This window comes from Megalobrama amblycephala, linkage group LG3 (genome assembly GCF_018812025.1).
Source record: "Megalobrama amblycephala isolate DHTTF-2021 linkage group LG3, ASM1881202v1, whole genome shotgun sequence".
In the NCBI taxonomy this organism is placed as follows: Eukaryota; Metazoa; Chordata; class Actinopteri; order Cypriniformes; family Xenocyprididae; genus Megalobrama; species Megalobrama amblycephala.
The window spans coordinates 56,972,953-56,997,992 of record NC_063046.1 but is presented as its reverse complement, the minus strand read 5'-3'; the positions used below and the strand labels follow the sequence as shown (position 1 = coordinate 56,997,992).

Sequence of the window (25,040 nt, the reverse complement as noted above, 5' to 3'; positions counted from 1 at the left end):
CTTAATGTTGTCCCAAACCCGTAAGACCTTTGTTCATCCTCGAAACACAGAGATATTTTTGATGAAATCCAATGGTTTCTGAACCACATATTGCAACCTTTGAGGCCCAGAAAGATAGTAAAGACATCGATAAATAGTCAACTTGAATACAGTGGTTCAACCTTAATGTTGTGAAGCAACAAGTATACATTTTGTGTGCAAAAACAAACGACTTTATATAACAATTTGAACTGCCCGAATGCCGACTCATTATTGGTCGTGCTGCTCACGTGTACAGCGTCGGCCAATACTCAGCAGGTGTTTGGACGTAGAACACAGAAGCCTGCACTGCATTCACTACATCAACTACGCATGACAACAGTTCAAATTGTTAAATAAAGGTGTTTTTTTTGTTTTGTTTTTGCACACAAAAAGTATTCTCATCACTTCATAACATTAAGGTTGAACCACTGTAGTCACGTTGACTATTTTAACGATGTCTTTAGATACCTTTCTGGCATGGGCGTAGGTTTAGGGGGGGGACGCTAGGTACTAGTCCCTATCAATATTTTGAGATGACAAATTTGTCCCCACCAATATTTAGCAAGCTCCTTTGAACTGCTATTTGGATCTTTGCACTGCTATTTCGATCGATTCTAACGGCCAGGATGACTACAGTACAAGAAACGCCGTAATTTGATTGGCGGCGGGGTATCTGACAGGCTACACGCGCGGGCCGGGACTACTTTTGTGCTTGCACTAGCAGCGAGCGAGTGGTGCGTGCGTGCGCGCGCGCGCATGTTGACGACGCCGACGGTAAGTTACCAGGGCTGTCTCTCTGCCACATACAAAGGCCAGAGTAAAAACATTTTAATATTCCGTTTTTTTGCCCCTTTTTGTACTTTGTAGATGCCACCCAAGAAGAAGAATAAAGGGGACATAAGAAGCTTTTTCATAAAGCAGAGTCAGAGTGTAAGTAGGCAAAATAACTAGCTAGCCACACAAATAAACTAGCAGTAGTGACTGACCAGGCTTTCAAATGCAGATTCTACTGTGGAAAATATTATTAACTGGTGATAGTATGTGTTACCCAGGATGATAGAATGCTACGTTAGCAAGTAACCAGTGCTTTAAGTGGCCCAAAAGAGGTGCCGGTACTCTATTATAGCCTATATATATATATATATATATATATATATATATATATATATATATATATATATATATATATATATATATATATATATATATATAGGCCTATATTTGATGACTCTCCTCATCCCCTGAGGTAACAACAACTATATTGAAGGGGTTTTATATACAGCAGTCAACAGACGACCTTATAAAAAATAAGAAATCCTTTTATTAGTTTGTGGATTTGCTTGAGCTAGAAAGAGCTACTGAACATAAATAAAATGTGCGAAAGGATTTTGAAAAAAAATACCCTTAGAAAGAGCTACTGAACATGAATAAAATGTGCAAAAGGGTATTGAATTTTTTTTTAACAAAATGTAAGTTACATAAAATAAATTATAAAACATAACATAACCATAGAACAGTAGCTGCAGCGATATCATTCTGGCTTGGAGGGGTGTCAGCCAGCGAGTCATCTGATTCTGACCGTGTTCTTTTAGTACTCAGAGTTTGAAGCCAGGAGAGCATATTAAGTGTTGTTCACTGTATTTGTATTTTTACCTAGCCGAGTGTGCGCGTTTCACACACCCTCTCCGGCCACGTTGAGTTGTTGACACTGACAGCGGCAAAAGCGACGCATGCGCTTTTCACTTGTAAAACTCAAGGGTGTATGGGTAATGTAGTCTCTGCTCTCGGTGGGACGAATTAGGAAGCGTGCATTGTGAAGGGCGCTCTGAAAAGCGGCAGCGTAGGCAAAGGATTAAAATCTATTAAAACAGATGTCCAAATGAGCGTACCGGTACGCTAAAAGCACGTTCTGGTCGCACGGAGAGGTGGCGGTACGCTCAAGAGCTATATTTGGAAGTGGCGGTACTGAGTACCGGTGCGTACCGGCCCACTTAAAGCACTGCAAGTAACTGAATGTCAATTAGCCTGTACCTTAACTTAGAATCTTGCAATCAACATAAACGGTGGATCTGAGACATTTTTCGTTTCCTACATTCTGTTTATGTAATGTATTTGTGAGTGTAGCCTACCCTACCCTATTATTCACATTCCCAGGTATTAACGTGAGTGTACTGGAGGGTAAATAGTGTTTATAATAGAAAAAGGTTATTATATTTATTTATTTAGATTTGTTTACTTGTGGCAGAGTATTTTTTGTTAGTGTAAATACTAATGTACATAATAATTTCTGTTAATAAAACGTTTGGTTGTTCAGCATTACACAGTCTCAGATTTTTATTTTTTGAGAGTGCATTTTTGAGATTATACAGTTATACTAGCTCTTTAGGGACATGATATTCTGTATTGTCAACAGTCTGAAATAAAAAAGGAAATCACCATTAAATCACTGGTATCTTACAACAAAAGAATTCCGGGGGGGTGTCCCCATCAAAGCTGAGACCAAACCTACGCCCATGCTTTCTGGACCTCAAAATGTGCAATGACGTTGCTGCCTATGTGTGGTTCAGAAACCCTCAGATTTCATCAAAAATATCTTAATTTGTGTTCCGAAAATTAACAAAGGTCTTACAGGTTTGGGACGACATGAGGGTGAGTACATAATGACAGAAATTTCATTTTTGGGTGAACGAACCGGTAACACTTTTTAATAAGGTTCATTAGTTAACATTAGTTAATTACATTAGTTAACATGAACTAATTATGAACTGCAGTTATATAGTATTTATTAATCTTTGTTAATGTTAATTTCAACATTTACTAATACATTAAAAATTTTGTTAACATTAGTTAATGCACTGTGAACTAACATGAACAAACAATGAACAACTGTATTTTCATTAACTAACGTTAACAAGGATTAGTAAATACAGTAAGAAAGGTATTGCTCATGGTTAGTTTATGTTAGTTAATACATTAACTAATGTTTAACTAATGAACCATATTGTAAAGTGTTACCAACTAACCTTTTAAATTCTTGCTTTAAGAAGCATCTTGTAGTTTCACAGTCTTGAGCTTAAGGCTTGTAATGTCTATAGACTGTAACTGTAAAGCTTTCAACCCTATATTACTATTGAAAGTGATGTGAAAAATGCTTGCCACTTCTGAGTAGGCGATCAATAAAAATTTATAATACTATAATATGCAAATTATACATAATAGTATCTGACTGCAAGTTCAGTCAGGCTGCATTCAAAGCAACTGTGATTGCATTTCAAGAAACGGTTTGCACAGTGAACTTTCAACTAAATAAACTGAACTTTGACGAGGTCCACACTAAAAGTATTTTGTTACATAGGGCCACTTATCAAGGTGTGAATTATGTATTTGCATGATAATATGGTTGAGAATGTGACTGCGTGGATAAGCATTATACACATGCATGTGTAAGAGCGTGTGAAAACTCACATGGTGGTGGTTTTTCCGGCTCCATTATGTCCTAAAAACGAGGTGATGTGATCTTGATAGAAGTCCAGACTGAGTCCATCCACAGCCAGTTTATTTCCCGTCTTATATACCTTTACCAGGTTGCGGATACACACACCAGGCTTCATTCCAGACGGAGCCTTTTCCAAGTAGTCTGCAGCGCACACATTCATTTAGAAGTTTTGATAAAGAATCATTATTCATATCTGTATGCGGTGTGTGTGTTTGTACCTTTCTGGTCCTCCAGCTCATGAATCAGGTCGGGTTCAGTATCTGATCCCACCCGAGTGCCACACCAGTACGAGGAAGTAAAGGGAAAATACCAGGGCTTTGGGATACCATACTGACCTAAAGAAAGACACAAACAACTGTTCACACGCTGTTAAATCAAAGTAAAAGCAGTCTAAATTTTGGACATATAAGTATGCCCAACTTTATCTGCATACATACAGTCTGATATACTACTTACACACTACTTGTCAAAAGTTTGGAATTTTCTTTTTATGTTACCAAGGTTGTATTTATTTGATCAAAAATACAGTAAAACAGTAATGTTACAATTTAAAAGAAAAATTACAATTTAAAAGAAAAATATTTTTGTTGTAATATACTGTAAAATGTCATTTATTCCTGTAATGCAAAGCAGAATTTCCAGCACCATTACTCCAGTCTTCTCCAGTCACTCTTAAGAAACATTTCTGATTATTATCATTGTTGAAAACAGTTTAAAACACTTTATATTTTTTTGTGGAAACAGTGACATAGCAGAGATGGGTAGGTTAAGATATGTAAGATAGCCCTCATCCTCCAGGGGGGCGAAGACGGGTAGGTTAGGGTATATGTAAAGTGGGAGGACACACAAGATCCAGGGGGCAGAGATGGGTAGGTTAAGTGATATGTAAAGTGGGAGGAGCTGGATCCAGATCCAGATCCAGGGGGTGGAGATGGGTAGGTTTAGGTATATGAAAAGTGGGAGGAGTTGGATCTAGATCCCCACCCCTGGATCCCATGTTCTGCAGTGAGGACCATCTTGTGATATACTTCGATGAATAAAAAGTTTAAAAGAAAAATCTTCTGGTACATTATAAATGTCTTTGTCACTTTTGATCAATTTAATGCACGTTTCTTTTAAATATTACTTACCCTAAACTTGCAAATGATAGCATATTATGATTTTCACAAAAACAAAACAAAACAACTATGAAAACATGTAATTTAAATGTAGTGTATCTATGCTGTACCTGGAAAGACGTTCTCAATGTACCAGGTCAGTATCCAGTAAATGAGAGCGTCGAACAGCATCATGAAGATGGAAACAATGAAGGAGTAGCGGTCGTTCTCCTGCGGACTGAGCCGGATGTTGCTCCACTGAATCCCGATGCCTTGCTCTTCATAAAGGGCGAAATTCTCACAGCCGTATCCAAATGCAACACACGATAGCAGGCTCTATTGGGATGGAGATGGATGGATCAGAAACTGCCTGCACCCTCCAGCCTGCCCCATGCCTTTAATGTCAATCGAAATGTGTCCCTCCCATGTGCATTTTTACTCGGGTATGAATATGACATCAAAACAGTAGCATTGCCACGATCCACAATTTCAAAGTAAACAGTACTGCTCACATTAATGGGTCTGCAGGCTCATTCATCTAGCCTAGACAGAGGCGCCTGAATGCCAAGACACACACACATGCACGCACACACGCAGTCTTCTCTCTGGTAAGAGGAAGACATCCACACACTGCTGAATAGAGCGAATATCTTCGCGTGAGATAAAGGTCACTCTGATTGGTCACAATGACGGAAGTGCAGCTGTAAGTCATTTAGTTAGTCTTTCTCTTTCTCAAAGGGCAAAAGTGCTCCTTCATTGCTCTTCTCTTCAGGTGTGGGGTCACTGCTATCACTCTCTCACTAATGCACATCCTCACTGGAGATGAATGGAGCTCCAGGATGAGCTTTTCCAGAGATCTGAATCTGCTTCTGTGGATTTGTACCTTAAGAGGACTTGAGCGCTTCATTCACTCTGTGTGAATTAAATGAATGTACAGTTTAAATAACACATTGTTTCTCATTCTTTTGTTTCCTCTCATCGTGTTTATAACTCTCGTCTCATCCTCTCCTCCAGCCTGTTCTTGTGAAAAAGAAGCACACTTTGACATACTTTAAAAAAGTACTAATCATGGAAATAATATACTTTAAAAGAATATACTTATATGTGAACAATGTAATGTTTTCAGACACTGAATTTCATGTCAAATGCAATTAAATGAAAATGTATTACAGTTTAAATTTAGATTGAATGTACTTAGCTAAACTTTAGTGTTTTTTTTAACTACCCTATCTAACATTTAAAGGGTTAGTTTACCCAAAAAAAGAAAATTTTGTCACCCTCACGTAGTTCCAAACTCTTAAGATCTTCGGAACACAAATGAAGATATTTTTTATGAAATATGAGAGATTTCTGTCCCTCCATTGACAGCTATGCAACTACCACTTTGACTTTTTGAACCAAGCAGCAACCTCCCCCAGTTTCTCTTGAAGCCAATAAGGGAGTGACTTAAACTGCAATTCATCATCCGCAAGGGACAGGCTCCAAAAGAGAGCAGAATCGCATTGAGTCCCATGTTAAAATGCCCAACTTTACAGCAGAAAAAAAAAAAAAAAAAAAAAAAAAGCGTTTACAGCATGGTACAAATTGTGGTTTTGGTCTATACAGCTAATTTTGCCCTTCATGACAACTCTGAGGGGTGTGATTTTTTTATAACTCATCCGTTTAAATTATATTAAGTCTTAAAGTTCTGCATAATTAAGGGTGTGGTCACTTGAGTGACAGGTAGATTGCCACTGCTGTTTGTGAGCCGTCAGCTAATTCCAGCTGCTGAATTTGACATCTCTGTCACGTGCTTTTTTTGGGATTATTTCATACAATTATCAAATAATATAGCTTGCTGTGTGATTAATGGTAGAGACAGATGTGCGTCTGTGTACATGTGCACACATGCAGAAGATAAACAGAACACACATTGTTGGGTCGTCTTGGCATTGGCTAAAAGTTTTGTCCGCCAGATTTACTATGACAATGGCTGGAGAATATGCCTCTCAAGACACCACAAACTCTTACAGCACTGCTTGGATATTATAACTGAACTTGCTGCACTATTTTGAAAAAATATACTTTGGACATGGCCTCATTTGTTCGTGAGTCTATTGTATAAGATCATATACAGTTTCACAACATAAACGCTGCTCAGATTGTATAATTTCTTGAAGAACGATGATGGAAAGCAGATCATCCAGAAGAAATGTGATGCAAACAATGGACAATGTATCAATATTTCATGGATTTAACGCTTTTGTGGACAAAAAGTGCTGTTGTTTGTTTTTCAATGGATGCTCATGGACATTTTACCCAAGTGTGATGGACTGGATTCATCTCACGATCGCTATTTCATTATAAAGGTATGGAGTCCTGTTTTGATTTTGCATGTTGTCATTTGCACACCCGACACAAATTACAATATTTAATTACTGGAGCATTTATATAAAGACACCGTAGATTGTCAGTAAACCTTTAGTACTTTCAAATGATATAACTTGTTATCTTTATTAATATTTTAGATAGTGTCTAAGATAGATAGATACTGTAGCTTCTATAGCCTGCTAACATCACATTGCGCTAGGCGGGTGTGGTTTTAGCAACCGGGCACCTCAGTTCCAATCACATCCTGCCTCTTTACCCATTTTCTGTTATCCGGGAGTGACGTGCTCTTCAGAAATCTACGGGTGACGTCACGGACACTACGTCCATATTTTTTTACACTCTATGTTTTGAACTTTTTGAAGCATCGAAGTGGTAATTACACAGACCTTCTTTTTTTTTTCTTTTTTTTTTTGGTGAACTAACCCTTTATCTTTATATGTAATTTAATGATTCTATTGTATTTGAAATATGGTTAAAGTGTACTTCTAAAATATATATTCAACAAAACATTTGCAATGATGAAGTTGCTAATTAGTCCATTTAAATGTAATATTGAGTAACACACTGCAGTTAAAATTATAATAAAGTACACATGCTTTAGTATGTTAGTCAACACATCAAAACAAGTATACTTCCTTAAAGCAAGACAAAATATTACTAAAACAAGATTTAAAAGGCATTTTCTTTAAAACTTGACATTGTTCTTGTACTTGCACTTTTTAAAATTGCACTTGAGTGTATTAATAAGCAGTCATAAAAATGTACTCTCATCAAGTGCACTTAAGTGACCTTTTATTTAATTGATATTATATTATCTGCAAGTATAGTTATTTTAAAATATACTTTTAAAATTTGAAGTATACTACAACAAAAGTACACTACTTTTTTGACACGTCTGGACTCTAGTGTGGATCTATATTCAGCATTTGATGATTTGATGTATTAAGACATGAATTCTCCAGGCTGGAGTGGAGGGGTGTTGAATGTCTCACCGTGGCGATCTTGGCACCAAAGCCCAGGACATCCCTCCAGGCGTAGCAAAGCACATGAGGCAGGTAGAGCAGGAAGTAGATGAGGCCCCCACAGGCAGCTGCCAGATTCGCCCGAGAGAAAAACACACTGATGAAAAAGCACTGCATGACAGTTGCCACGCAGAAGACCAGGAGGAATACAAAAATCACAGAGGGGTCACTGTATCGCAGAATCTTCCCATACTGAAAGAAAGAAAGAGAGATAGAAGAGAAAAGAACAATGATGGAGTCACATTCTTGTAGTTATCTCGTCAAACAGTTGTTGAGACAAATGAAGGATTTGTCTACAGAGCAACGACATTCAGCCATAACAGCAAGAAAGCTTTTCGGAGCCGTTAATGAATGCTGTGTTTGAGTTTCCATGGATGCGTCAATAATACAACCTGATAATTACAAAGCAGAACAACACACATTGAAAACCCACTCATCTAAAAGAAGGGATTACATCTGTCAAGAGCAGCGATAGAGAGGCAGAGCTGATTAAATGGCAGATCTGTGATTAAATAAGCGGTAAGCGTCATGGCTCTGGTGGGTTGAGGTAAACAAATCATGTCTGTGTTCGGATATACAGCAAAGGGACAACAGAAGCTCATCTGCCATGTGCTCAAACCTGCTGGTCCCACACAGAGTCACGCTGCCCACCGCAAAACCGCCCATTCACAAACACTGCACCATCTGATCCTAAACCAGCTTTTACACTCAAGAGCAGTGGTTCTCTGTATGGATGTACTTCAGAGTACTAGAGAACTAGTAAATACTTGGCTTTTGGTAGCACATAATGGAAAATTATAGATTGGTGGAAGAATAATATATATTTTAAGTGTTTTTAGTAAAGGGAAAGGCCTGTTAGTGCTTTTGCTACACATTAAGTTAATTCAACTCAATATAGTTTGTTGGTTGAACATAATATACTCAAAAATATTGAGTAATAGCAAACTATTAAAGGTGCCCTAGAACCAGTTTTCACAAGATGTAATATAAGTCTAAGGTGTCCCCTGAATGTGTCTGTGAAGTTTCAGCTCAAAATACCCCATAGATTTTTTTTTATTATTTTTTTTAACTGCCTATTTTGGGGCATCATTAACTATGCACCGATTCAGGCTGCGGCCCCTTTAAATCGCGCGCTCCCTCACACTAATATAACCCTCAAATGGATCTTTACAACATGTTCATCATGTATACTGCATGCATGCGTCGGATCATGTGAGTATAGTATTTATTTGAATGTTTACATTTGATTCTGAATGAGTTTGAGGCTGTGCTCTGTGGCTAAAGCTAACATTACACACTGTTGGAGAGATTTATAAAGAATGAAGTTGTGTTTATGCATTATACAGACTGCAAGTGTTTAAAAATGAAAATAGCGACGGCTCTCTTGTCTCCGTGAATACAGTAAGAAACGATGGTAACTTTAACCACATTGAACAGTACATTAGCAACATGCTAACGAAACAAATATCACTAAAAATATCATGTAATCATGGATCATGTCAGTTATTATCGCTCCATCTGCCATTTATCGCTATTGTTCTTGCTTGCTTATCTAGTCTGATAATTCAGCTGTGCACATCCAGACGTTAATACTGGCTGCCCTTGTGTAATGCCTTGAACATGGGCTGGCATATGCAAACATTGGGGTCATACATATTAATGATCCCGACTGTTATGTAACAGTCGGTGTTATGTTGAGATTTGCCTGTTCTTCGGAGGTCTTTTAAACAAATGAGATTTACACAAGAAGGAGGAAACAATGGTGTTTGAGACTCACTGTATGTCATTTCAATGTACTGAACTCTTGTTATTCAACTATGCCAAGATAAATTAAATTTTTGATTCTAGGGCACCTTTAAGTTAATTATTTTTATTGAGCTAAAACATTTGTTTTTAGAGTGCACAAAAGCTACTTGCTGCCAAACATATATCCCTGGTGTCAAATAAAATGTTTATAATTGCTATGAACTGACAGTTAATTTGCTTACACTGAAAAAAGGTAACATCTAAATTAACTGGTTTTATTCAAGTCATATATTACTTAGTATCACTGAATCAACCTAAATACAAACATTTATAAACAAAACTCATTATGAACCACTACTAGAGCAAAGCCGAGGAAGCTCACTGATCCAGTAACTTTCAGATCAGATCTTGGATCCAGTGTACCGCAGTGTTTGTAAATGGCAGTTAATCAGCATTAATCACCTTGAGAATGACAGTGAGGAGCGCAGCGCTGACAGCAAGGGGCAATGTGCTGCTGATGGCCCAGCTCAGCCAGTAGATGGAGCTCTTCAATCCCATCATCCTCACAGTCTCCTTCAGACGCGCCTCCTTCTCCTGAACCACACCCTTGACTATCAACGCAACTGAGAAGATCCACGCTAATGTCATATATAGAGGCAAGGAGCGCGCCAAAGATCGCAAGAACCTACACATGCACATACAAACAAGCAAGAAAACTGACTCAATAAAAGATTTACATATACATAACAGTTACACACACACACACACAAAAACAACTTCCCAAAACATCATGTTTTCTCTAAAGCATTTAACATGGACACCACAGAGAATGTGCTATCTGTCACTCAAGCCCTGTGGCTGGCAAGAGCTGCCCGCAGATCATCTGTCCTCATTTGACTAGATCTGTCTGCAGTCTAAATCACTAGGTAGTTTTGTCCACTGGGCATCACAGGAACTTCACCCCGCTGGCTTGAGATCTACTTCACTGCTAGATCCTTCAGGGTATTTTGGAAAGAAAGAGAGTCTCAGTCGCATCAGCCAATCACTGGCGTACCTCAGGGTTCGGTCCTTGGCCTGCTTCTCTTCTCGATTTGCACAACAATGCTAGAAACAATCATCCTTTCACATGGATTTTCTTACCACTGCTATTTCTTGTTTCAGTCTGACAACCAGACAGCAGGTGTACAGATCTTGACTTGCCAAGTAGACATGTCAACACCATATTACCTCCCTCCAGAAGTCTGCTGTCAGTGAGTGAGTGGCACCTCATGGTGCAAACACAAAGAGGCACAAGAACTTTCCTGAACTTTCATAGTCACTGTATCTCAATAGTGGAAGAATCTGTCCTTTCTCAATTTTTTTTTTTTTTTTTTTAAGTTATATTTATGGACTTTTTGTGCCTTTATTAAGGAAGGACAGTATAGAGAGCAGACAGGAAAGCATAGGGCAGAATCTGCAAAGGACCTCGAGACGGGAATCAAACCCAGGTAATTTGCGCCATATGTCGGCTGACTAACCACTAGGCTATCGGTGCCGACCTTTCTCAATTTTAACAGAGTTTTCATATCAAAGACATATCAGATAATAACCCTTCTATGGGCACTTGATTCCCAACTATTACAAATGCAATCTTAAAATAGTGTTATTCGATGGACTCATATGCAGGGCATAATTTTAACTGCCTAATAAATATCAAGCACAAGCCATCTTACCAATTTTATTTCGTATACATCTTTCAATATGGCTGCTAGAATTTGGGGCCCCCAACAGGGTTTTCGAAATCTCACTAGTTTTATTTTTATTTTGTTTTGTAGTTTGATTTCAAAATTCAGTTTAGTTAGTTATATATATAAAATAATTTTTTTTTTAGCCAACACACATATTTGCAGTTTTCAAATAAGCCTGAAGGACTTGATTAACTGGATCAGGTGCGTTTAATTAGGATTGAAGCTAAACTCTGCAGGACTGTGGCCCTCCAGGAGCTGAGTTTTGCACTCCTGATGTAGTATTTGCTGACATACATTAAATATGCTATGTCTGTTACATTAGTAAAGGTGAAAGTGACGTGAAGGCAAGTATGGTGTCCCGTACTCAGAATTTGTGCTCTGCATTTCACCCATCCATGTGCACACACACAGCAGTGAGTATTGAACGCACACACACACACACACACCATGAACACACACCTGGAGCAATGGGTGCATCCAGCGATTGGGGGTTAGGTGCCTTGCTCAAGGGCACCTCAGATGTGGGTAATGAAAGTGGAAGAGAGTGCATTCACTCCTCCGACATACATTTTCTGCCGGTACTGAGACTCCAACCCGCAATCTTCGGGTTACAAGTCTGACTCTCTAACCATTAGGCCACAACTGCCCCAAACATTTATATGTAAATTGTAACTACCTTTACTTTGACCATGTATTCTTCAACAGCATGGACTGAATCAGATCAGGATTGCTTCTCATTCTCCAAAAGTACAGGTCTGTGAGGGAAGTGAGCTAACAAAAGATGATTTTCCCATCACTACACAATGTAGTTCTCACTTTGAGTGTGAAAATGCAGAGCGAATTGTACTGACACAAAGAATGAAATAAATGAATTGACAAAGAGAACAACATGATGGAGCAGTTAAGTTTAGCATGAGACTAAAATCGCCTGTGGCAGCTGTGAAGCTGTGTGAATGATGCTAGTTTTTCCACATAGCAAAAGTGCTGTTGTTTGAGTGTGATGTTGCTTTTACCCTGTGACAGCCAATGTGAAAGCAAAAAAACTTAGGAGTGTGAAACAGGCTAATCCTCAAAGCAGAGAACATACACTTTATCTCACTGCAGAAGAACACAAAATGCTCTGAAAACAGCAAAAAACCAAAACAAAAAACAACTCCTCTGTAAAAAGTCGATGGAGGGAGGCGGAGAGCGATACGTAGGAGGTCGGCTCTAAATCATCAACAATTTGATACTGTGCATAACAAATTAGCATAATAAACCAATTTAGAGGAATCAAAGTTCAACCAGTTTCTGCTTGATTTGCTTCAATTTTGGAATAATCATTTCCCTGTAATTATTTCCACTGTGATCACAAGCATCAAAACCACAAAGCACTTTGACTTTATGAATGTGCAACCTCTCAATACAAGCACCTTCCTTTCTTCTATATTAAACAGATCATTGTGCCTTTTAGCATTACATTTGAGCTTTTCTAACTATTTTTCTTAATGACTTTAAATCTATTGTAGCTCAGCTTGGTTTGAATTAAAAAGGGGTGCAAACAAAGAGTTACAAAACATATCAAATCCGTTGAATTTAAAGATCAGAATGAACTAATCTGTCAATAAACAAATTTGTATGGTTAGGCCACTGTACAGTTCACACTCTTTCCTGTGAACTGACAGTTTACAGGATATAAATTACTGATACATTTTGATTTCATGTTTGCTTTTAATGAGAATGTGATTTTTTTGTGTTCTCAAAATGCTTTGTGGTCATGTTAAGTGATGTCTGTTTTGTCTAATCTTTCAGTCTGATTTTGGTTTTGATTATTATGCCCGATTTCTGATTAGTTTGATTATTCGGTTTGATTTCTTTTTCAGGGATGCAAACTTATCAGTACGAAAAAGACACAAATTTCCTAGAGGGTCAGCGGAGTTGCTTTTAAATAGTGGATTTAATTATTATTATTTTTTATTATTATTGTTATATTTTTATTTTATTAAAATTGCATAAAGAAATATTACCCATTTAATAAAACAATACAATAAAAATTATTTAAATTATTATTATTAAATAATACAATTAAATGAATAAAGGATTTTTACCCATTCAATAAGACTACACAATTATTATTATTTAAACATTTTTATTCTATTGAAATATTAAAAATTAAATGTATTATTATATTATTTATTAATAATAGTACTGCACTGTAAAATAATGTTTATTTTACCGAAGAAAAAAAAAAAAGTAAAATTACAATACTAATATTTACGTCTCTCAATTACTTTGCTTTAAAACATTAAAATGCAGGAAGACCTTAAAGGGATAGTTCACCCAAAAATCAAGCCATCGTAGGTGTATATGACTATCTTCTTTCAGACGAACACAATCAGAGATTTAAAAATGTCCTTAGTCCTCCAAGGTTTATAATGGTTGTGAATGGGGGGGGGCACGTTTTGAAGCCAAAAATAATGCATCCATCCATAAAAAAAGTAATCCATACGACTCCAGTGGGTTAATAAAGGCCTTCTGAAGTGAAGCGATACGTTTTTGAAAGAAAAATATTATAATAACGATTATAAATTCAAATAACAAGCTTCAGGCGGAATCATGGGATAATTTAAATTTTTGGGTGAACTATCCCTCTAAATCTTCTCTTTTATTGACAAAATATTTAATATACAAAATACACATTAATATCAAATACACACGCTTACATTACATACAGAGATGGAGTTTGTGCGGAAAGCATTTATTTTGAAACAAGATGCTCTGAGATACTGAAAACACCAGATCATGAGCTTTCCAAATTAAGGGCTAAGCTCTCATTTCATTTCCTGTGACTCCATGCTGAACCCTGCAAATGCCAGTTTTCACCAAAAGTGATAAGTTTGCATCCTACTCTTTTTTCTGTTTATTCGGTCACATTTCTGTTTCTGATTTTTCAGTGTTTCGGCGACACTAACCTTCACCATCAAAGAGATCAAAGCACAGGGAATGGTCAGCAGAACCATGTTCTCTATAAACCAGCAGAACCACATTGAAGCGTTTCGAACCCCGACAACCCGCAGAACCTCCTTCAGACGGCGCTCCTTCTCCAGAACCAGGCCTTTGATGGTCAGGGAGGCAGTGTTGATGAACGCTAGCACCAGGAACATGGGCAACATGGTGCCAATGGACGAAACAAAGCTGCAGGAATGACCAGAGCTGATCTCAGAACATCCAAAAATCAGCATCATTCACTCACATATTTTTACAGAAAAAAGAAGGAAGAAGAAGAAAACATCTGGGTTTGGATTGAGTAACTGAATAAATGAAAGAATTTACATTTGTGGGTGAAATACAAAGTTATGTCATGAAACTCTAGATGGCGCAAGCTGATAGGTCCTTAACTCAACCTGCTTGCAATCACATAATTCTCTATTGGGCACAGCTGATTGATTCCTACTGTATCAGTAGCCACTGAGCTCTTGTGCTCAACCTTCAAATACTTGGTCTAGCATTTGCAGCTTGCTTTCAGAAACCCTCCACCTCGCCCAGCTCCACCTGTATAGATCTATGACAGGTAATTTATGAACGCTATATTGTACAGCAGCAGCATGTCTTACTTGTTCGCAGCAGCCTGTTTTAAATGTACTGTATTGGCAGTAGCAATAACCAACAGAAACAGCAGCAATAACAGCAGCAGCAGCAGCAGCAGCGTAGCAGATCTATTCCACCAAGACCAAACATATCAACACTGTCATACCCATTACCAGGCCAATACACTCCGAGAGCTGTCATGACAAAACTAGGGTTATTTTAGTATCACTGATATACTATTATAGATTATGTTAATATTTTAAGGCCCGGCTTCACATACAGGGTTTACATTTACCCAGGATTAGGCCTTAGTTCAATTAGGCCATTTAAGTAGCTTTTATAAATGTGCCTTAGAGAAAGAGAGAAAAAAAATGGTATGTATTTTAAGACAAAACAATGTCACTGACATATTTTAAGGCATGTCAGTGCAAGTTGCTTTCAGTCAAAAAAACTCAATGATGCATTTTAGCCTGGGACTAGGCTTATGCCTTGTCTGTGAAACCAGGGATAAATTAGATTGTACTTTCATATTTTCTGTTTTCTGAAAATCATGAGGATACAAGGATACTGTATGTATGAGAGAATAAAGTTGGACATACGTATATATCCAATTTTATGTGATAATATAGTTACATTTTGAAACAAAAATATAAGTCAGGCAGCTGAGATTTGCTATATATATAACATATCAATTTACATGAGTATATTGTATGTATGTGGATAAAGCTGGATATAATATACATTCCAACTTTATAAATTTGTCATTTTATTAGTTTTTTGGTAACACTTTATTTAAAGCCTTTATGTATAATGCATTATAGCTTTCATAAATAGATGTAAGCAAAGTTACAGTAACATGCATTATAATATTTGCAGACTGCTTGTTATATCTGAAATTGTTTTTTGTCATGTTTTAATGCGTTAAGCCTTGTTTACACTGTGCGCGTCTGCGGCGCGTTATGGCTCCGGCAAGGTTTTGTTCCATCCTCTACGCGGTGTCAGCTCACACCAGAAGCATTTCAGAGGCGAAGCGGCTGGATTCGCGAGACCACGACATTTGCCTATCTATTTTTTTTTCCTTGATTTTTTGGTGTTTTTAATGGCTAAATGGTTATATTTTGTCCGGTTTAATTGTGCTTATTGCTATGCCATGCTTTATTTTACTGTAGCCTGCAAACGAAGTTAATACACTTAAAAGTCCAGTTATGGATGATAAGAACAAAACATTTTCAAGTTTTTCAACTTCGAATCTCTTGTCTTCAGTTTCTGGCCTCAGTGATGTGAAATATGAGCGGGAGTTTACACAGGGTGATTATTTTGACTTTATTTTGTATTTGAGCTGCGCGTCTTGGACGCGGTGTCCGTCAAAAATAGGCGCGGCGCGGCTGGTGTAAACACAAGCATTGATTACAGTGGCCGCGGATCAGCCCCGGTAGCCGTGTCGCAGCCGTAACGCGCCGCAGACGTGTGCAGTGTAAATAAGGGGTTATGCTTTCTAAAGGTGCAACAATAAATAGATAAGCATTATAATGTATTATAACTGTGGATACATATTATTGCAATCATCAGATGCATTAAAATGTTATTACAAGGCATTAAAAATATGTTATAATGCATTATAAGTAAGCAATAAGATACAAGAGGCTGTGCTGTATCGTGAATAAGTCACGGCGTGATGACCATTAACAGCAACAGAAGTTACATTATTACGCCATGAGATGACAGCAAAGACTGTCTTTATGAGTGTGTCAGTCAGTAGCGAAGACTTTTACATTGAAAAGACTGAATTGTTGTGAACACGGAACAAGGCGCAACTGATAAATGCTTTGACTAGCACTGTCAGTCACGAGAAAACACCTTAACTGTTAAAAGGACAGGATAATACATTGGACATTTAAACAGATGTTTTATTATGAACATAGGACTTACCTGAAGGAAAATGCTAAATCTGAATGCAGGTATTAAACTCGCTCACTCAATCTTTTTCTCACAATATTCTTTTACATAATACAGTAAGCTTCAATGAACAATATCAATTGAGAACATTCAGTTTACGTTGCTAAGAGTGGTTGCTAAGGGTGTTGTGTATATTGTATATGTCTGTATAATAAGTTTTAGTTTGTTTAGCTTTTAGTTATTTTAGTAGGCCTACTTAAACTAAACGAAAGTGAGAAATGTTACCTTGGCAACTGGCTGAAATTAAACAAGTTTCAGTTAAAGTTTATTTTATTTCAAGTAATGATTTTATGCTTTTATCATTAGTTAACAATAATAACCCTGGGGTCAACTAACAAGATTGGTACTGTAAACCTCTGCTAGTTAAGGTGCTGCTGATATTGTTCTGAATGAATCACGCTGTGCTGCATGATCTTTACACCACACACGGAGCTCAGCGTCAGTAGGATTCATCATCATTCGGTGCCGGTTTGATAATACAGTAAGCCTGTATTAAAGTACTCTCATAAGGCCAGTAAAATGTCATGTCAATATCGGAGCAGAAGGTTCTGGAAACAAAGTGCTGTCTGTGCTCAATTAGCCAACAGCTCAAATATATCATGTGCTCTCAAAATATGACAAGCTATAGATTTCTCATATCAGTTCTGCTTACCTTTCATAAATATAGTCGGGGAGAGACGCCACAATACAATTAGAGCTGACACCAGAAACAGTCGGGGGACAACGATAACAAACTCTTTAAAATGCATTAATTCAACATTACATCTCACTCAACTCTCTTCGGTTACGTTCACACAGCAGCAGAAACATTAAAGGTGCCCTTGAACCAGTTTTTACAATATAAGTCTAAGGTGTCCCCTGAATGTGTCTGTGAAGTTTCAGCTCAAAATACCCCATAGATTTTTTTAAATTAATTTTTTTAACTGCCTATTTTGGGGCATCATTAACTATGCACCAATTCAGGCTGCGGCCCCTTTAAATCGCGCGCTCCCTGCCCCCACCCCCGAGCTCTCAACTATAATACAGTGCATTTACAAAGTTCACATAGCTAATATAACCCTCAAATCGATATTAACAAGATGTTCGTCATGCATACTGCATGCATGCATCTGATCATGTGAGTATAGTATTTATTTGGATGTTTACATTTGATTCTGAATGAGTTTGAGGCTGTGCTTCGTGGCTAAAGCTAACATTACACACTGTTGGAGAGATTTATAAAGAATGAAGTTGTGTTTATGCATTATACAGACTGCAAGTGTTTAAAAATGAAAATAGCGACGGCTCTCTTGTCTCCGTGAATACAGTAAGAAACGATGGTAACTTTAAACACATTTAACAGTACATTAGCAACATGCTAACGAAACAGTTATAAAGACAATCTAAAAATATCATGTAATCATGGATCATGTCAGTTATTATCGCTCCATCTGCCATTTTCTGCTATTGTTCTTGCTTGCTTACCTAGTCTGATGATTCAGCTGTGCACATCCAGATGTTAATACTGGCTGCCCTTGTGTAATGCCTTGAACATGAGCTGGCATATGCAAATACTGGGGTCATACATATTAATGATCCCAATTGTTACGTAACAGTCGGTGTTATGTTGAGATTCGCCTGTTCTTCGGAGGTCTTTTAAACAAATGAGATTTACACAAGAAGGAGGAAACAATGGTGTTTGAGACTCACTGTATGTCATTTCCATGTACTGAACTTGTTATTCAATTATGCCAAGGTAAATTCAATTTTTGATTCTAGGGCACCTTTAAGAATGATTTGCACCAAGTGAACATTGTTCAAACATTGCGTCTTTTTTTAAGCATCCGATTCATTGATGGAATATAAATAAAAATATGGTAACTATATGCAGACAATTTAACACTGAACATAACTTTAATTGCATAATTATTTGCACTAGCAACTTACCCTAGTTCCAACATAAACTGGCACTAAGTTACAACTTACTACTAAATAATTTTTGTGTTGCCGAAATGTAAATCCATGTATAAACTAAATGTTAACAGAAGTCTCCAACCAGGGGTAATGGTCACAATAAAACAGCAGATTGTTTGAATTGCATCAATAAGCTCATGTTTTAATTCTTAAATTCTATAGAAACATGTTGGCTTTTAATTTCAAGAGAGTGAACATTATGTGAATAAATGACTTGCAGATCTTGAACACAAACCCAATCTAAACCACACACCTCTGCGTGGATTCCTCTGTGTTTTGCATGTCAAATAAAATCAATCATAATCTTATGTTTTATGTATCAGTATTTATTTATTGCCTAGTTTTAAATAGAGTTTTTAATTGTTACTTATTTATACATACTAATTTTATGTGAGTGCGCTGTATAATATATATCCAAATTTAGAAATGTTATTTTCTTAGTTTATATACAGTAGTATGTCTATATAGTTTTAATTACATTTTAGTATTTAGTTTTAGTTTATTTTGTTTTAGTATTTCAATAATAATTTGTTTTTTGTATCAGTATTTATTTATTGCTCCTTATTAATTTTAAATAGTTTACAAAAATGTTATCTTAAATTTTTACTATTTTTCACATTAAGTTTGAAGGCTGCTATTGGATCAGTTAAGGGTTGATAATAAAAATCCTTTAGACACAGAGATTCACTTAAAGAGCATGGCACATTTCTTATAAAAGAAAATTGTATGAATTTATGGCTGTAGTCGATAAGCTGTTTTTATCCAGTCAGGCCAGAATCTTCTGGAATACTTACTGACACATGAAACTCTTTTGCCCCTTATATTTAAAATTTAGATTTAGGCTTTTGGTGTGGTGAAAAATGGCTCAACATAGACACACACACTGAAAAGCAAATTAGCATTCTCTCCATTCTCTGTCCCTCTAATGCATGAATAGAATTGGAGTTTTGGGAGTTTTCAAGTGGAACTAAATGACGCTGGTCTGACTGATTCTGCCGGGAGGCTGAACAGTGCGTCAGGATTACAGAGATTTAAAGACCTTAGAACACACACACAAAGCCTAAAACAAAAGCACATTATGTTACATGCATAAACAATTAGAAGCAATACAAATGTAAAAAAAAAAAAAAAAAAAAATAGGACATACACTACTGTTTCAGAAGTTCGGGATCGGCAAGATGTTTTTGAAAATGCCTTATGCTCAAATAGTACAAAAGTACAATACAGTAAAAACAGTGAAATATTAATATAATTTAAAATAACTGTTTTCTATTTGAATTCTATTTTATCTGAATTCTATTTTCAAATGTAATTTATTCCTGTGCTGAAAAGCTGAATTTTCAGCATCATTACGTGGTATTGGTAACCTAGAAACCAACAGTAAATAAAGCACTGTGCGAGCATTCGTGAAGGGTTCGCCTAAACACTTATGAATAAGAAAACAATAAAAGAGAGCCATCTGAACTCTTCTTCACGGAGCGCGTATCAGATTGCCAAAGTCACGTGATTTCAGTAAACGAGGCTTTGTTATGTCATAAGTGTTTCGAGATTTCAATGGTTCACCCCTGGGGGGCGTGACTTTGGCAGTCTGATACGCGCTCCGCAACACTGATTCAAAACAAAAGATTTGTAAAGCTTCGAAGCTTCATGAAGCAGTGTTTTGAAATCGCCCATCACTAGATATTGTTGAATAAAGTCGTTATTTTGTTTGTTTTTTGGTTCACAAAAAGTATTCCCGTCACTTCATAACATTAAGGTTGAACCACTGTAGTCACATGAACAGTTTTAAATATGAAAGTGTTAATTGTCTTGCTGGTAATGCAGGCCTCACTGAGCCATCGGATTTTATGAAAAATATCTTAATTTGTATTCCGAAGATGAACGAAGGTCTTATGGCTGTGGAACGACATGAAGGTGAGTAATTAATGACAGAATTTTCATTTTTGGGTGAACTAACCCTTTAAGAATTTTGAAAATAAAAAAACTTATCCAAAGCAAAAATAATTATATCATGATATATTATTATAAAATAACTCATATCGTGATGTAAGATTTTGGTCGAATCGTCCACCCCATATGAACAACCATGGTTCTGTGAATTCCGGATAACCACCAGAGTTCCCTGTCACTCGGAAATTGGAGAGGCACTTCAATGGCGGGGAGCTGAGCTGCAGTGGCCTATATTCCCTCAGCTCAGCTCATGTCACTATGTGACTTTAGTGGTATATCTTATTTGACCTTGATCTGGCTGGTGCAGTAATTATCCACTAATATGACATCTCTGGCAGCCATCCAGAATTCACAGAACCAAGTTAACATATGTAACCAGCGGAATATTTAGTTTTATAGATCATTATGTTTATGTGAACCTCTATTCCTTCTATCTGATCTTTGACAGTCCTCTAATTTTCTTAAAGCAAGGATCTGTAATTATCACTTCATCTCTACTAACTAATTACGAGTAATGAACTAATTATTGTGAAAGATGCATCACTTAATTTTATATGTAACGGGGGCCATAAAAATTAAGTTTTTCATTTTAGTGCATATTCTATTATTATTATTATTATTATTATTATTATTCCTCCACAATGACTTATGCACAATGTAGGCAAGTTACCACAACAAACAGGCCTGTATGCGCACATCTATCAAAAATGTCTGGGTGTGCGCATGTTGTACATGGTATCAAATTAAGATGCATAGTAGTAAAAACACTTGTATTTGAGAATATCACCTGGCTAGAGTTTGAGACCCTAGGCGTGATGTCTCAGTTTCATGAAAGCAGCCTCACTCAAATCTATACAACACACAGCTTTTCACACAAATCAATAAACACATTAAAACAACACAGTGCCGCTCTGCAGTGGCTCTGATGTCCATGTCACCACAAATAAACAAATGCACACAAACCCCCGCTGATGGATTTTTCAGGCCGATGGAGAGAGAGAAAACCAATCAGAGCCAATATTAATTTGACATTTACTTCGGCCATGAATCACAGCCGTTGATTATGCTGTAAGATCGACTGAAAACATCCCTTTCCTCTCTGCGTGATTTACCATCCCACTCTCAACACCAAACTATCATTTAAACATGAAAACACTGACCATCAGTGTTTATATAATTTCTCATATTTCACAGTCACGGACAATACGCCTGAACAAGGGCTGTTTTCAGGTGATCACTCAAACATACACACACACACACACACGCAGTTTTGCTTACACGTCGTCCATGTAACATGGGTATGGCATCTGTTGTGCATATACTCCGAGCGTCTGATTGACTCCAGTCTGGACCTTAATGATTCCTCGATCCACCATGTCCTGCAGGTACACGAACCCTCCCCTCACATACCGCAGGTCATTAAATGGGTTGTCGCGGGCCGTTGGGGACCAGGACCTAAAACACACATGAACACAAAACCACATCTCCAGTGAACCCACTGCAGTTGCAGGACATGCTTACTGATCAGTTTCTACAGTATGTGTGATATGGTACAAATGCACTGGAATGAGAAAATTACTTTTCATTTTCATTTTAGTGTAAGTTTTAGTAATTGTGCTTTTGTCATTTTTATTATTATTATTTTTTAAATATTCCTATTTAGCTTTCATTTATTTTTATTTCAGTTTGTTATTTTAGCTTTTAGTTTTCCAACTTAAACATATTTATTTCAATTAGTTGCCAAGTCAACATTTCTAATTTGTTCAAATTTAAGTTCAATTTTTTAGTAATTAACATTAAAAAAACAGCACTTAAAACAAGTTGCAGTTATTTTGTTATGTGCATTTGTTATGTGCATATATATATATATATATATATATATATATATATATATATATATATATATATATTTTGAAGAGTGGCTTTCACCACAAAATGGCGGAAACGTAGGGCGCCGGTGTTGCAATGGAACTTTCTATTTAGTGTCGCTTCTTGTTAGTGTATATTCTTTGCTGACGTGAACTGCCAGAACTGACGCTACTCTTGATTTTTCAAAGATCGCTTACTGCACCTTTAAATGTCCATTACATCCACTTTTTAATGGCTTTGAAAAACTGCCCTCAGGAAGGTGTTACAGGGTACCGAGAGCAACTATTTTTTAAGAATTATGTCCCTTTGTCAATTGATTTTTAATAATAATTTAATTTTTGACTGAATATATGTGTATAAGTTGTATTATGTAAGTCATTCCACCAGTTGGGGCAAAAATAAATTTCCATGCAAATGGACAATAAAGATTTCATTTCATATAAAATGTCTTCACTGCCCCTCAGCTTCATGTTTTTCAGCTGCCATATGGTGATGTGTTTTCTGTTCTAACCTCTCCTTGATTTTGTTTGTTCTTTCGGTCTCTTCGATGTCCATGCGGATCTTGTATCTGATGTGGGTTGGAGGCTGGAGGTCACTGGGGTCAGAGAGATCCGTGAAGACCAGTCCGGCCCAAAACCTATCCTGAATCATGAGCTTCAAAGACTGCTCAACCAGCACAGTCTCACTGCTGACACCTTCAAACTTATCCAGATCAAAACACTGAAACACACACACACAAAATTTTCAGCACCCATGTTGCATCTGAATCTGACAGTGACGAACGAGGTTCATGTGGCTTACGATGAACAGAAGCAGCAGGCAGAACAGAGAAGCATCTGCAAAGGAAATTCAGGATTGAGCTCAGCCGTGGAGAGACCGAATATGAAGAGTAAACAGAGCAGAGAATAAGTAAAAGAGAATGAAGGAAACATCAGCATCCAATCAAGCTGAACCATAAAGAACCATAAAACATTTCAAGACTGGACAACATCCACTGACAAAATGTCATGACTTTTAGAGCCCAAACAATTTGGGTTTTTGGGGGCCGATGCCGATATTAGGGAGTAAAAAAGTCTGATATCGATATATCGACCGTTATTCTTTATGTGTATATTATAGGGGTGCAACGGTTCAAATTACTCATGGTTCGGTTTTTACCATGGTTTTAGGATCGTGGTTTTGGTACGATTCGCAGTTGTTTTCAGGTACAGAAAATTAATAAAATAATCAAACATAAAAGAACACTGCATATTATCTTCACTATAAATTAAGTAAAGATGAATCATTATTGAAGTTACAAAAGCTACTCAGTCAAAAGCAGTGAGTGATTTCTTTGTCATCTGTTGTTTTATTAACATTAAAACACAGACAGCAGGAATATTAGCCTTCTTTTCCTTTAAGATATAATGCACGATCCAGTACATACAGTCAAACCAAAATGTATTCAGAAAGCTTAAACATTTCATTCATTAATACAGTTTATTCACGATAGTTTTAAAAAATGGTAATAAAATATGACAAGATCAGTTAAACTATGTCATAAAAAAATAATCTTAATTAAGCAAAACATGGTCAGGTCAAAGTCTCTGAATAATTTTTGGTTCCAAATTATCATCAATTTTACTGGTAATTTTACTTTGGGTCTAATATGTCACAATTTACTTTATTTTGCTATCCTCACTTACATAAATGAACTATAGTGTCCTGCACCCACTAGAAAAAAATATATCAAAAAAAAAAAAAAAAATTGTCTGAATCATTTTGGGTTTGACTGTATACTGTTACACATGCGCTGTATTTCTGGACTGATCACTTTAGACATAACCGACTATGTTTGTTAGGGTACTCGCCAAAATGGGCATGTTGACATAATTTTTGTGTGAATTTGTCAGTTCAAGCGCAAGACTTGTAAGAGATCTCAGTATTGGCATGCTATCTGAGGTAAGCGTGTGCGTGCTTCGGATGAGGGCACACACAATTCTTCTTGCAGCGCGTGCGAGTTCTCTTGAAATTTTCAATTAGCAAGACTTGAACACAGATAGCAACGTGTGCTGTTCAGGTCTCACCTGCGCTAGCGTGCTATCAACACCCGCATGATGACGGCGTAAATGAGCGCTCATATTCGAGCATACGGCACTCGCACTGAACCAAGTTTACAAAGAGTGACTGTTTTGTCCACACTTTTTGATCATTGTTGTTTTAACGTATTGGGAAGCCAGAATGCATATTCATCGATTGAAACATACATTAGCTGAACATTAGCTGA

At 36.9% G+C, this 25,040-nt stretch overlaps 1 protein-coding gene across 6 annotated transcripts in view; it reads right to left on the bottom strand.

The window, feature by feature from the left end:
- Positions 1-25,040, bottom strand: part of LOC125265746 (phospholipid-transporting ATPase ABCA1) — a 222,834-nt gene that overhangs the window by 102,008 nt on the left and 95,786 nt on the right. For 5 of the 6 annotated variants that reach the window (XM_048186162.1, XM_048186164.1, XM_048186165.1 and 2 more), the window contains 7 exons: positions 23,286-23,494; positions 22,184-22,360; positions 10,215-10,437; positions 7,977-8,198; positions 4,746-4,950; positions 3,736-3,852; positions 3,487-3,658 (listed from right to left, as the gene is read on the bottom strand). In XM_048186162.1, coding sequence (XP_048042119.1) covers positions 3,487-3,658; positions 3,736-3,852; positions 4,746-4,950; positions 7,977-8,198; positions 10,215-10,437; positions 22,184-22,360; positions 23,286-23,494 — 1,325 coding nt within the window. Of the gene's footprint in view, positions 1-3,486; positions 3,659-3,735; positions 3,853-4,745; positions 4,951-7,976; positions 8,199-10,214; positions 10,438-14,430; positions 14,654-22,183; positions 22,361-23,285; positions 23,495-25,040 lie in introns of all 6 variants that reach the window. The other variant, XM_048186163.1, reaches the window with a different exon arrangement.